Source organism: Leishmania braziliensis, chromosome 32, assembly GCF_000002845.2.
Source record: "Leishmania braziliensis MHOM/BR/75/M2904 complete genome, chromosome 32".
NCBI lineage: Eukaryota > Euglenozoa > Kinetoplastea > Trypanosomatida > Trypanosomatidae > Leishmania > Leishmania braziliensis.
Genome location: NC_009324.2, coordinates 820,011 through 834,462, shown reverse-complemented (window position 1 = coordinate 834,462; position 14,452 = coordinate 820,011). Strand labels below are relative to the sequence as shown.

General features: G+C 56.2%; 3 protein-coding genes across 3 annotated transcripts; all 3 read left to right on the top strand.

Moving 5' to 3' along the window:
- Positions 1 to 169: 169 nt before the first annotated feature.
- Positions 170 to 1,672, top strand: LBRM_32_2330 (conserved hypothetical protein; the record flags this gene model as incomplete). The annotated part of the gene is made up of 1 exon (XM_001567537.1): positions 170 to 1,672. One exon carries the CDS (start codon positions 170 to 172, stop codon positions 1,670 to 1,672), a length of 1,503 nt encoding a protein of 500 aa, XP_001567587.1.
- Positions 1,673 to 3,124: 1,452 nt separating this feature from the next.
- On the top strand, positions 3,125 to 5,755 carry LBRM_32_2320 (conserved hypothetical protein; the record flags this gene model as incomplete). Its single annotated transcript, XM_001567536.2, has 1 exon — positions 3,125 to 5,755. The coding sequence occupies one exon, from the start codon at positions 3,125 to 3,127 to the stop codon at positions 5,753 to 5,755; it is 2,631 nt and encodes an 876-aa protein (XP_001567586.1).
- A 4,759-nt stretch (positions 5,756 to 10,514) lies between these two features.
- Positions 10,515 to 13,400, top strand: LBRM_32_2310 (conserved hypothetical protein; the record flags this gene model as incomplete). The annotated part of the gene is made up of 1 exon (XM_001567535.2): positions 10,515 to 13,400. The coding sequence occupies one exon, from the start codon at positions 10,515 to 10,517 to the stop codon at positions 13,398 to 13,400; it is 2,886 nt and encodes a 961-aa protein (XP_001567585.1).
- Between the last annotated feature and the right edge of the window lie 1,052 nt (positions 13,401 to 14,452).

Genomic DNA, 14,452 nt, shown 5'->3' with positions numbered 1-14,452 from the left:
CAGCAGCAGCAGCGGCGGTTGGGAGTTTGACAGGTCTCAGCAGCGCAGCACCACAGAGTTGCTCCCGTCTACTGAGTCGGCGAGCTTCCAGGAGGCCGGTAATGATTTGGAGGGGGGCGGCGAGTACGATCATGTGAGCCTAGACCTGAAAGACACTGTACTACTGTTTATGCAGACCGGCTCTGACGTGTTCATGAACATCATCCTCGCAACCCTGAAGTCTAGCAATGAGCTCGTAGACGGTGAGACTTTCGAAATAGTGAGTGGAAGCCCAGCACTGCTGAAAGTGTTCATTGACTCTGGTCGCGTGGACATTAGTGATCCTCAGGTGCAGTCGATCGTGCAGGCGAAGCTTGACGAGGTACTCGACGGCGACCCCTACAAGGGCGACTTCGTGTCTGGCGATCTGCTCGACTATGTTCGGTTTCTGTGCAATATTCGCACAAGTCGTATCACTTTTCAGCAGATGGTGCTTCTGCGCTACTCCGGGTTTGACTATGTGGCGATTCTGATAGAGTGCCCGTATCTACTGGAGAATTTGAAAAAGCCCAGCTTCTGCATATACCTTATCTTTGATGTGCTGCACTACATCAGCGTCGCAATTAGCTGGTTGGGCGTACTGGTGACGTTGACCTTCACGGCGATGCTGGTGTGGACGGTTGTGTTCTGGTTCCGGAACCCCAATACCCGAAACAACAGCTACTGGGTCATTATCACATACGTTGGCAGCTACGTGGTAAGTCTCGTCGTCACCATGCGGGCGGAGGAAGGCAAGATCAAGCACTATGACAACCAAATTTGGAATTACCCGGACAACATCTTTCGAATTGTACCCATCATCCCTGTGTACGAAATCATGCTGAGCTACGTGTTGCTGCGGTACGAAATTTCGACTGACGCGAAGCGCTTCTTCATTATTCGGTACGACCTGCGCAACGGCACGTATGTTCAGCACATCGCCAACAGCTGCTTTTACGCCTTGCCGCAAATGGTTTTGCAGACGTTCCTCTTCATTGGGGTGCAACATACACCCCATGTCTATAGCCGCATCGTCTTCTGGCTTCTCTTGGCCTGCGCGTTGGCATTGATCGTCATGTCCATCTTCGCCTACTACCAGATAGCCGTCTTCACACACTCGTGCAACAACTGTGGGTTTGCAGTTCTGTCTAGCCGAAGCACCAGCAGCAAAAGCTACACGGGCTTCCTCGTCCGCCGCGTCCATCCATCTGACATCGCCACGAAGGTGCTTGTCTTCTTCACCATGTACTTCTTCATTGCCCAGGCGGTGACCCTCATCGTGCTTCTACTCAACCTACGCTCCTGCAACAACGGCACGATTGTCTTCCTTTCCATCTACACGGCTATCCTCGGCATCTCTATCATCGTTCTTGTGTTGGTGTACCTCAACCTGCCCTTGTCGCGAGTCATGGGCACCATGAGTATCCCCGTGGCGCTGATGGAGATTGCCTTTCTCGTGTACATCGATGCAGGAACGACAGGCCCGGGGTGCATCATATCCGGACTCGGCACCAGCAAGTGGATAGTGCCTAGCATCGCAACCTTTGCGTTGATGTGCTTGTCCATCGTAACCTGGTTGTCGATGCTGCTGTTCGAGGTCTTCCGCGGCACGCGTATCACGCAGAGGGCTGTAGATCACTACATCCTAGTGTAGCACTGCATCACCAGCCCAGCCACCACACTGTCGCCTCTTTGCTCTCATGTGCGGAAGCTGACGACACTATTGTCGCTTCGTCCAGGGCTGTTTTCTCTTCGTTTTCTGCCTTTTAACCGCTGGTTTTATTGCTTTCGGGTCACATAGGGCTGCACACCCGCACAACTTTGCACAGAGCGCTATGTAGACCTACGGGAACCCCGATTCCACAGCAAAACTGTCGCTCGTGCGTCATTTGTTTGGCGCACGTCCCTTTCTATTTCGTGCTTCTTTCCCACTGCAAGGCAAGTAGAGGTAAGTACAATGGGAAAGTCAAACGGATATTGTTTGCTTTTCCTTTTTTATTTTCGTGGTGTCCATTCTTTGCAATGCAATACCCGTTCAAACGCCACTATCCCCATGGTCTGTCAACAGGCTTCATCGAGTCGTGTGAAGCAGTGCGAGGCACGTATTACAGCAGTGCACTGACTCAGTTGACGGAGTATGACTCCTGCCTCGAACTCTACCCAATTCCTGCGTCGAAGGTCGCTCCGACGCAACGCCGTCCACGACCTGGCCACCGACACCAACAGCGACACATCACTTTGACCTTCCTATGTCGCAGGCGCTTGATCCTGTCAGCACCAGAAATGCCTCAGCATTAGCAGGGATAGGGGGGGGGGGGCTGCTTGGGCTTTTCCACCCCAAGTGAGGAGATTAGGCCCTGGACACTACGCACTGAGGTATCCTCTTCTCATCAGGGTTCACGGAGCAACACCAGCGGGAACTATACCATCACCGTCCTCGTTGTTGGCTTCGCTTCTCTGTTTTTCCACGCCTTTGCACGTCATACCGTGTCTGACTCCCTCTCTTCTGTCGGCCCCCTTTTCTCTCTCGCATCTCCTTCTATACACCCATAGCTCTGGAGTAACTGAATATCTTATCAGAGGGAATGCCGACAAAAAAACACGGGCTGCTCCCTCATCTTGTCCTGCTTTGTGCTGCGCTTCGCTCTCTCTCTCTCTCCGATGCGTGCAATCGATTAAGGAAGAACACATACAAGTAAACAGACATATATACGAGCAGTCACACGCAAGCACCTCCATTCACACATAGCACTCGACGGTGCTCTGACACATATACTTCTGCACGTCTTCAGATCTCGTCTTCCGCGCGCTCTGCTGTAGTCGCAGGGTCATTTTCAACGTGCAATACACGTGAGGGAGCTCTCTTCTCGCAGTTTTTCTCCGTTAGTTTTACGCGTGCACTCAGTTATATATATATATATTTCTGCGTCTCCTTTCTCTTGTTTCTCTCAGTGCTTCCTTATACATCGTGTGGTGTCACAGGTGCGCGCGTGTGCGTGTAACATCGAGTTTACGTGAGACGGACACGCACACACGTAAGCGGAGGCAGTCGCCTATACACAGCTCATTTTGTTTTTGTTTCGAAAGGGGGGGGGAGGAATCCACAATGAATATGGTTGAGTTGCACCCCCATTTTGTTGCCGCGTGCAACTACGCCGATGTGAGCTCCGTCGTAGGGTTGCTGAAGGAGCCGATTGACAGCGCTGACTTTAAGACAAACAACGACGCCCCGTACCTGCCAGCCACGTGCAAGAGCACTATTCACCTGGGCAATACGCTGCGTGGGCTGTCATATTCGTCTCGCCCGCCGCCGCCGCCGCCGTCGCCGCCGCGAAAGCGCAATTTAAATGTCACGGCGGACACCCAAACGGCGCACGGCCCCTCCCCGAAAAGTGCACCGGCGGCGGCGAAGCGGCCGCCGCTTTCCTTGACTGAAGCAAAGGCCGTGTCGGAGGACGAGAATGCTACTCCATTTCCGGTTACGCCGCCGTCAAAGTTACGGATGCCGGACGACTCGCGGCTGCGGCTTAGCCATCGCCCGTCCTTGAAAGGCGTCCGACCAAGCCGGCCAAAGGTGCTGTGCATATGGGATGTTGACGACACCCTCGTCGCATCCGGAGTCAGCGGGGTTCGTCAGAATACTATGTTCCGGGATTCTGAGCTGGTCGCACTCTTTAGCAGCGCCGGTGACTCCGCGCGTCACTTACTTCTCTCACAGGGGAGCATCGACGACGTCTTTGGGAAGCCTTCTGGGCGACTGCGGTGCGTGTTGCCCTTTCTAGAGCGCACCTCTGGTTTCACCGGTGACAGCTCTTCGAGGGCTGGCGAGACAGACCATTCCCCCTCGGCGTTAGATTCTTCTAACGGAGGAATGCCGAAAGAGAAGTCGTTCTTTACAAACGTGCTTCGTTGTGTGAGTGGGAACAAGGTGAAAGAGAGGCCGTCGTCGACGTCGTCGGTGAGCGATCAGAAAGGTGCGCCGAATGGAAACACGGCCGATAGCGGCGCCCCCAACGAACACGACCTTCGGTACTTCTCGCCAGGCACGGTTGTGGTACGCCTATCCACCGTGCGTGATCGCAGCGAAACGACAGAGGACTCCGCGTTTCTGACCGACACGCAGGCATCGCCGACGTGCAGCCGCACCTTCGATGGGCAACTGGATGACAAGGCAGAGCAACCGGGCCGATGGCTCATTCTTCGACCTGAGATTTGGGGCATAACACTCGCGTCAGTGAGCACTTTCTTCGCACCGTCGCGCAACACGGCGTTTGTGAACGGCAAAGTATACCGCAAAATGGATGTGGTCTGGTCGCTTGCCATGAGTAGCGAGTGGGACTCCGTCTTCTTCATCGATAACAACCTCTCGGAGGTGGGAGTGGTTCGGTATGGGCTGCAAATATCGGATGCTCTCGCTTTGAAGCGCCAGCGCAAGCTGTATCGTTTTTTCCAGGGCGATTATCTGCTTCTCGCGACCTCGGCGAAGCTGCGCGAGATGGAGCTGCGGTATGGTCGTGACATTACAAGGCCCCCCAACACTACTGAGTCCTCGCCGCTGCTAGGGAACAAGCAGGATCGTCGTAGCTGCGACCAGCAGGGGTCTAAAGAAGCGGCTGCTGCTGTGAGTAACTCAAGCGCCTCAGCGATACCACGAAAGAGCGTCAGCGCCGAAGAGGCGTGCGATTTGAAGCGGACCAAGTCTGCTGCAGCGCTCAGCTCTAGCAGCGCCCACAGTACAGAGGCCACCACCGGTGGTGTAGCGAACAGTGACGCGGGCCATCACTCATCCTGGAGGGAGAACTCATGGGTGCGAGAACCCGGCACCGACGGCGTTACAGACGACGTGAAAATTGTGAATGTGAGCAGGAGCGGTAGAGCGCCTCCGCATCCTGACGTAACGTCCCCTCTGGTGGTGCAGCACCGACACGGATCGTGCAGCAGAAATCCTTCTGAAGGCGCGGATTGCCTATCGCTCACATTCCTCTCCTGCTCCTCTCGCCGTCTTGAGAGCGGCGACGGTGACCTCGGGACCTCAGCGATGATGTCGTCCAATTCCATAGTACGCTCGCCAAAGCATGTATGCAAGGATGTGGATCTGATTGTCGTGAACTTGCACATGCCGTCGGAAGCATATCGCCGAGTGCTGACCACTGCTCGCACCAACAGCAGTGGGCAACGGAGCATGCAGCGTGTCAACAGAGACCCCAACAGGCACGTTGGCCAGCCAGTGTTTGTCGGCGACCGAAGCTGCACCGATGAACAGTACAGAGCCATCCTCAGGCACTTCCAGGAGGCGGAGAGTACTCTATTTCGGTTCATCGAGGAGGAGATTCGCGCAAATGGTTTCGTAGATGTCACCAAGGTAGGTCGCTGGGTGCCGAACCCGCGCCTGGTGTACACACCGGTACGCGTGCGGCCGACGTCTGTGCCGCACATGCTGAACTTCTACAACCCTTTTTTTGTCGATTTGGAGGAGGGGCTGGTGGCGGCGCTGCAGCGCACAGGTGGAACAAGTGCATCATGCGTGCTGCACACGGAGGCGCAGCGGCAGTACTATATCTTACAGCGTGTGCTCCCTTTCCTTGATCCGTACTTGACGGGCGACCTGGGCCGCATGCTCTTTGACATCTACATCACAGACGGCAACATTCCGCTCTCCCTGGCGGAGCAGCTGAAGAAAACCATTGATAAAACCAGAGCCTGCATTCAGCCAGTACCGAAGAAGAATCACCTGTGATGGGAGTTGCGGGACTGGAATCGGCCTCTGAGTGTGAGATGAGTCGAAGCAAATCAGGCCATATAGTAGAGCTGATGATGCGTAGCAGCTTCCGGCAGTTCCTCTCTTCTTGCTCTCATGTGTTTCAGATGCGCAGGCACCCACGTCTCACATACGAGTGAGCCTCTCGACAGTTCAGAAGCAATACGAACTAGTCCCTATTGCGGGTTCCTCAGTTGATGATGAGTCTCGAATGCGCTGTTCGCTGTGTTTCTCTTGCAATTTCCCCCAATCTTTTTTTTTGTCTCTGGGAGCGCACATTGGCCCTCCATGCCTAGAAGAATTTCCTGTTTATAAGAAAGTGAGCAAGATACAGGCGGTGGCGGCGGCGGGGGTGGGGTTGCCGCTGGCATGTCTTTAGCGACAACGTTGCCAACCGTCAGTGCAGATACCTTGTGAGAGGAGCAGGAGTCGGCGGCAGGTGTGGAACGGATTGTGAAGAGCACACTAAAAATTATTATTTGCCTGTATGGTAACTGCCGACAAAGCTGGAATACATGACTACAATTGTGCACATCGTCCGCCTTGTGTGTGTTTGTTGAGTCACCAATGTGTGGACGGTTTGTCAGGCACCTCTTCGTGTGTGCGTCTATGCGTGGAAGCAGCGGGGGGGGGGCGGGTGTGTGTACAGACGCGTTTTTCTGTTGGTGTTGCTTTCTTTTCCGTACCGTTTGTGTGCTCCTTCTTTTCCTCAAATGACGGTTGTTGTTTCACGTGTGCCTCGCGTTGAGGCTGTGCACGCAAATCTTTTTTGGTCTTTTGATTTACTGCGATCCCGTTGCTTCCACGCTTCCTCCCCCATTGCACTGCTCGCTCTTTCTGCACGTGTGCTGCCTTCTCCCTGTTGAGGGCGAGGGCCTTTAAATTTTTTTTCTTCTTTGGGACGTTATCTTTGCTGTGTGTGTGTGTGCACGGCCGTGTGTGCGGGCCATAAAACCAGGCATCCTGATAGGGCAGTTTTTTATTCTGCAAATGGCTTCTGCCCTAGTCGTCTGCTCCTTTTTCTTTGTGTCCTTTGATGCTCTCACGGCTCCACATACGGTGAGCACGTGTGCACATTTGTACCGATGTGTGCTCTCTGTAATACGAGCCTGTTGTGATGCGTGCGTGTTACCTCCCGGGGAGAGTGGTGGGGGGGGTGATACGTGTATTGTCCTCTTTGATGCTCCCCTGCTGGTACTCTGATGTTAGCGCCTTCTTGCCATTCTTCCAATCCAGCACACTTGCCAGGCCCCTTTTCTAGGCGTGTGTGTGCGATACACGACACCATCGCAAGTGCTTTTATTGTGCTACCCTCTCTGACATTTCGTGCGTTGCTGCTCTCTGGTCGCCCTGTTGCCTGTCGCCGTTTTTATTTATTTCGACATTTCTTTCTCTTTTCGACGTGTTCTTCAACATTGCCACTCCCTGACGAGCCGTGGGCGGACTCTCCGGGCGGAGCAAGACTAGCGGCATGCAGGCAACGTCCGTCTCGTTTTGTGAAGTTTCCTTGCTGTGGGCAGAGGGTGCGGCAGCGAGGGACCAACTCGGGAGCGTCGGCGGTGCTGCATAATTGTGATGCCCACAGAGGTGCAGTAGCAGGAGGCTGCGGACCCCTTTGCTTGCAGTGACCACGCTGAGTGTGAAGCAATGGGGCTGGGGCCTGACCCGCTGCGAGCCCAACTGGGTCGACCAAGGCGCCGAGAAACAAGTGTGACTGCTGCCACGAACCCGCGCACCCTCCTCATGGCACTCGACGCGGGCCCTATAGCGATGGAGGGCGGTGCAATGCGACGCGGCTGGGCGCAAATGCTGGCGCTACGAGCTCGCCGCGTGTGCCTCTCATTTCTGTTTGCCTGTGGCTGTGGCGCGTTGGAGCACGGCGGCAAAGTTTGCAGGCTTGCCAAGTGTGCAGCGTCAGAGGCGTCAACGCCCATGGCACGAAGGATGCACCTGGCCGCCGGCCTCAGACACCAGGCCGACCTCCCCCAAAACCACAATACACGATGCGGCACACTGAGACGAGGGCTGCGTGGCGGCCACCGCCCCACACCAAGGAGCAAGGATACTGAGCTTACAGGGCGACAGGAGTCCACCGTCGCCCGGCTGCGCACGGGCGCCTGCCCGCGTTTTGAATTCCTGCAACGACGGAGGACTCGGAGGGACAGCGTGGAGAGCAGATGGTAGGCTGCCTGCTACTGCCCGAGCATTGTGGTACCCCCACCCCTGCCAGAGGGTCCGACGCGGCGTTGTGAGCACGTGCATCTCGCTCGGGCTGCACGGGTCTCTCCCGTCGTGTGCCCGCCGCCCCCCTCCCCCTGCACCCCTTCAGGGCGACAAGCGGTGGGCTCTTTGTGCGCGGGCCCTTTCAGCTTGGCACGCCCACTCCTGTCAGCGGCGTGCGGATTCAGGGGCAGACGGAATGCGCGTACCTCCCCAGATGCATAGCAACGACCCGCCTGCCGCGGCGCATGCGGGAGCAGGTCATGCAGCCACGCTCTTCGGGGGCAGCGGCGGAGCCGGAGGGTGCAGAGAGCGAGCCCACCTCCCCCCTGACAGTAACGGTGTTCTGGAGCAGACCCCCGAATACGCGAACGCGAGCGCTGTGCGTACACGCTGTCTACTACGCTGGCATGGCGTACCACATCAGCGCAAGGCATCCAGTGCTCGGGGAAGCAAGAGGGATCGACGAGTGAGGTGCGAAGAGATCCATATGAGTAATCCCCGCGGCGCATGTATGCGAAATATGCGGCATTTTCCATCTGACCGCGCGGGCTGATGCGACGGAGATGCTGGGAGCATGACGGGAACACTCCGCATCACGCCATGGAGTCTTCCAACTCTCATGTGGAGAGTCTCCACACCACGTTATAGACTGCAGCGGCTCGAAGCGACAGAGGGGCGGGGTACATGGGGAGCGGGGTTTCCGAGGGCCCTGGCCTGGGGGCTGGCCGGCTTCCTCCTCGAGCGAATCTTGCAAGCACCTAGCCCAAACCCATGTTGCCCGCACGGCGGACACCACGTGCACCGCGCTCGAGCAGGATCCTGTACGCTGGTCGCGTGACTCCGAGTATGCGGCCCACCGGTGTGTGTGTGGCGCCGGCTGCGCCGCACGTACTCAACGGAGGGACGAGGCAAGTACGAGAAGAGCCTGCTTAGTGCATGGCCCGATGCGATGGCAGGACGGTTCGTCCTCGACAATGGGGATTTAGCCGCGCTGCCCCGGGAGGTACAGGCAAGGCGTGGCTGTTTGGGTAGAGCAGCGGACTTGTTCATCGTAGAACGACACCGTGCAGGGAGGCGAGCTGCTGCACGTCTGCCGTGGTGCTCTTTTTAGGTGCGGGTGAACTTCTGCTGCAGGCCATCTCCTCCCCTTGGCCCTTTCTTTTTTCGTGTTGTTTATCTGCCGTACGAAGATGAATGTGCTCAGTTCTGCACACTGCTTATGCCTTCTTGTTCCTTTTCGCGTTTATGCGTTCGCGGAGCTCGAAATGTAAGATGATAGATGCTGTACTATCGTTCTCTGCTTTTCCGATTTTCTCTGGTGCTCCTTTTTGTCAGCTAGCTACCCATAGCGGCCTCCGCTTCGCTGGTGCACTGAGCCGGTGTTTGCCGTTGGGTACCCCTTCCAGTGTACTTCGCTGCTCTCTTTTTACATTTTGGTTGTCTTTCCGTCATTTGTCGCCGTCTCGCTCCGATGCACTTCGTCGTGAACTACTGTGACTTTGCTACTCATTCTCCGTGTCTTCCTCTTCCTGACTCCATCCCTAGTTTCCCCACGTGCTCTTGGAAACCTTAGCCGTCTTCCTATAGCGTCTGCCGCCGCCACTATAACCCTCTCGGCGTGTCTTATGAGGCGTGCCTTGTGCTCCCTTCCCACCGTTCCCCTTACTGAGACACGGACTCCTCCCCAATGGACGAGATTGTATCCACCACAGCGATGCTATGTCTCTGTGTTCTTGCTGGATGAGTAATATGCACGCACGTCTATGTGCATTGAACTCTCTCATTTCGTTGTCCTCTTCCCCGCTTTCCATTTGCCTCGTCGTTTTCATGTTTTTTTTTTCTTCTTCTTTCTTCTGTTGACAGCTTGTCATTCCTCACCTCTCTCACACTCTCAGTTTCTGCTCAGGTATGTGTGTGTGTGCGAGAGGCATGGCAGGCACTGCCTGCCACGGCCCACGTTACTTCCTTCCCTTTTTTTTTTTCTATATCGGTGTGCTTCAGCAACCGCAGCAATGAAATGTGTTCTTTTTAGGCAAGACAGGCGCCAACGTCCATGCAGACACGTCAGTTTACTGGATGAGGATGAGGGTGTCTGTGCACGTGTCGGCAGGCGGCCAAGCGACTGAGAGCCACGACTAAGGGGTTTCCTTTTGTGTGACTGTGTTTTCGGCCTTTTCTCTCCATCGATGCACCTGGCGGTGATTTGCGCTTGTCGACTGCACGGGATTGAGTTTTGGTGATCGGATTAGGCGGTCTCATTTCTGGCCGATAAATGCTGATGCGTCTAGGATGGACTAGCGCGCTCGGGCCCCTAATACTCTGATGGCCTTATGTATGCGCTCATCTCTTCTAGCGCCTTTGTTTAGTTTCTTTCCACTTATGCCGGCTACATCTCTTTTCGAGCTTCACGTATGCTTATCTTCGCTCTCCCTTCTCCTTCACTGCTCGTCTACTTTATGCCTACACTCACCCCCCTTCACCCTCGCACACACACATCACGTCAAAGGGCGGCGTGATGTCAACGCGGACGTACTGCGTCATTCCACATGAGGCGCGTCAAGACACCTCCTTCTTCCAGGGGGTTTTTGAAGATGGGGTTCGGGTGCTCTACCGCGGCCGCCTACAGTCCCTCGTATTTTCTCACGTGTTGAGCCCTGCGCATGATTACGTGAAGCACATCAATGGCCCGCTTCTCGCTACGCTGCGCGATGGCAACAACGCCACTCTCATCCTGGCGATACCGAACTCCGAAGATGTGGTACTGTCACCTAAGTCGACGGCGTCGGGGGTGAGGGGCCCCACATCGCAGGCCCAGGCAGATGCAGCAACGGCCCCATCGCGTGTGCCGCCATTGTCATCGTCGTCTCAGAAGCTAAACACCGGGTCAGCAGAGGCAACAGCGGTGGCCATGGAGCTTTACGCTAACCTTTTCCCATTGCTCTTTCGGAATCTCGAGTGCTGTTCAGCAGCCCTGCTCTCCGTGGTGACGGTATCCGCGTCGGAGCGTATACTGCTGGACAACCTCCGCGAAGATCGCCACATTCGCACTCTTGAGGAAGCACACAAAGTGAACCTGACTCGCAGCACCTCGGCAACGGAGTGGGGTACGCTCTTGCAGCTTCTCGAGGACCGCCATGCCGCGTTGCAGGAGTCGCCGACATCGCTCGAGGGGCAGACGGCTTGTGTGGTTACGGTGGAGCTGCAGGGATATGGTCGACTCGTTGTTGTCGACGCGGCCAGCGCGCAGGATCTGCTGCAGCAACTGACGCTCGTTCTTCACATGCGGGCGGACGGTGCAGCTCGTACCTACCCTCCACACACTCCCATCCGAGATCTTTTAGAAAGGAATGTCGCTCCGCAGGCAACGGTGCAGGTGCTTATTGTGCCAGCACCGCAGGATACGGTGCGACAAACAATGCGCGTTCTTCATTTTGCTGCTACAGTGGAGGCGGCGCAGAACTGCGGGGCTACTGCGGTGATGGATGAAGAATCAGGGTCAATGGCGTCTAATTCCAGGCCTCCGCGCAGGCGAGCAGTGCAATTGTCGCCTGCACCGTCGAAGCTCTTCTCGAGACCGAGAGCGTCACCGACTCCTTTGGCTGTGGATGCGAGCCCCACCCGCAACAAAGGCGCCGACTCTAGTCCTCAGCCTGTTGTGACGCCGGCTGCCTTGCACCTAGACGTAGACGAATCAAGCAGAAGCGACAGCAGTTGTTATAACGCTGATATCGTTCGCGATCGGACACCAGCTCAATTGCCGCCGCCGAGTGTGCAGCTCGATAGAGACCGTCAACGAGCGCGAGAGCAGCATTTCCTCAAGCGCATCGCGGTCCTCGAAGAACAGCTCCGCAGCTCAGAGGACCAGTGCCACCGCGCACAGATTACCCGCGACCAAGCACTTGAAGAGCGCAACGGTTTTGAGCGCGAACTTCGCGGCAAGACAAGCCTCTGGACGGACCTGCAGCGTGCTCATCAAACGACGAAGAAGGAGAACGCAGACTACGCGCAACTGGTCGAGCGGCTCGTGCGGCAGGTCCGTACACTGGAGCGGGATGCAACGCGGCAGAAGCGGCAGGGCTCCATGGTTGTGAAGCAGCTACGGGAGGCCGAGACGGAGAAGGAGACGCTGATGCTGCAGCTGACAGGGCTTCGCAAAGAGGTGATGCTTTTCCGCAAGGACGCCATCTGGCGTGCACGGGAGGCAACGCTGTCACGCATCGTGCCAGGTGAGGCGTCCGTGCCGGAGCCTCGAGCTGCAGCGCAGCGACAGTCTTCGCAGTCCCGACCCGCGCACCAGCCGGGGCCTCGGTCAGTCTCTTTCACATCTACGAGCGGTGTGGGACTGCACTCCCCTCGTGCACGGCGCATCTATGAGAGGCCTAGTAATACGGAAGGTTTCTCAGAGAGCACGAACGGTGATGCCCCCTCCCTCGCACAGGAAGAGCGAGGTCGCTTGACGACAATCACGATGGACGAGCTTCGCTGGCGGAACCGTCACCTGGAGCAAGAGGTGAATCGGCTGCAGGAGCGCCTGCTGGCGACTTTCACGGCAACAGCGAAGCGAGACACGACTAGAGACGCTTCAAGTGGCTCGATGTCAGATGTGCGCTGCTATGGAGGCTGCCCGATGTGTGATGTGATGCAGGAGCGCATAGAATACTTTCAAACGGAGCTGGCTCATGTACGCGAGGAAAAAGAGGCGTTGGTACGCCTCATGTCTACGTCTTCTGCCTCTTTCCCGCCTCGCAATACAAAGACTCCTATTTCCGCGAACCTGGAGCGAAGCTGCAGCAGGGTAATGCACTCACCTCCACGTTCTTCCGAGGTGAGGCGCGACGGTAGCGAAGAGGATGGCGTCACCCCGAGTAGTCGCAGTACGCCCCACCCAGCGAAGTCGAGCTTCAGCGGCTGCACTCTACGCGTCGCTGCTGCTCTAGTTACTGGCTGCTCGTCTCTGGAGGCCCAGCTTGCGTGTGCACAGATGGCATTGTCATGTAGGTTACGCAGCGACACATCGGCAAGCGCGCAGGGCAACAGTGAGCTTTTCGACCCTCTCTCACAGCTGTCTCCTCTCGTTCTTCAAGAGCATCAAGAGGCTGTGGCTGCCCTCGCAGACTCGCTGCGGCACATTGCCGAGAAACCGGCTTCCCGCCCAGCTGCCACCGGCCCTACCGCCTTTCCCGCTTCTTCACGAGATACTGCAGCAGCAGCGCGGTGGTTGTTACCGCCCATCCCCCGCTGCGCCACCGCGGCGGACGTCGACACGCTGACGAACTACCTTTCCTTTGAGATGGAGCGTTGTCAGCACCTCCGCGCCTTTATTCCAACCTTTGCACAGCTGGCGGTTGCGACGGAGCACCTCACCATGCGTCTTGAGGCGACCGATGCTAAATCGAACTGAGAGGGAAGGCGGGAAAAGGGTACAAGGAGAGAGATCCGCCGGCAATAGCGAAGACGATGCGCTACTTCGGCCTCTGTCGCTCTGATTCTCGTGTCTGCTATTTTTTATTTTCTTTGCTTTGGGTCGTATCCTAGTGATGAGTTTCTCACCACTGTATGCGTTCTCTTGCCTTCTGAGGAGACTCTGTGTGTGTATGTGGGGGGGGGGTTGTTCTCTCGCTGCGCTCTCTTTGACCGAGGCACTGTCATGAGATGGTGCTCGTGCCTTCTGTGATTCTCTCTCTCTCAAGCTGTGTTATTTCTTCCACTACTACATCAACGTAGACTGTATAGATGTCTAAGCATGCAGATTTGTGCCCATATATGCCTTGTGTGTGTGTCTGTGCGCGTATGCTCAGGCGCATTCCCGTTTAGGGGGTGGGTCCAGGGCACCGGAGAGGCGCGAGCCTTCTGTGAGAAGGGTAAGGAAGGCCACTAAGAGGGGTCATCTCTATGTTGTTTGCCTTGCCAGAGACAAGCAACCATGGCCCTTCTTCACCCTTCCCCACATGGCTGATCGCTGCCATGTGGCTGCAAGATGCCCACCGCAACATGACATACGCACATAAGTGAGTCATATCTGTGCACCAGGACTACACCATCATCAACGACAGGCGAAACAACCTATTCAAGCGCCCATACACACTGGTGGACTTAAGGTGTGACTGTGTGTCGTTTCGGCCTATTGCTGGCTGCTGAAAAATCAGGGTCTCAGTGTCGTGAAGGAGGACAAGCAGCAACCCGCTGAACATCACCACCGAGAGCGAACAATGTGAAGAAAAAGGGAAACTGCCCAAGGGGGAGGGAACGCAACGCTCAGTGTAAAGTGTGTCGCGTGTGTGCAGCCCTCTTTCCTTTACTTCAACAACGATGAAAGCAAAGGGAGGAAGGAGGGAGGGAGGGAGGGAGGGGGGGGGGCAGCGAATGCCCACTTTATGTTTATGTGTATTGTTTCACGCGTCTGGTACAGGTGGCCAACTGAGGAATTCTCTCTCTCTCTCTGTTGTACGCCGC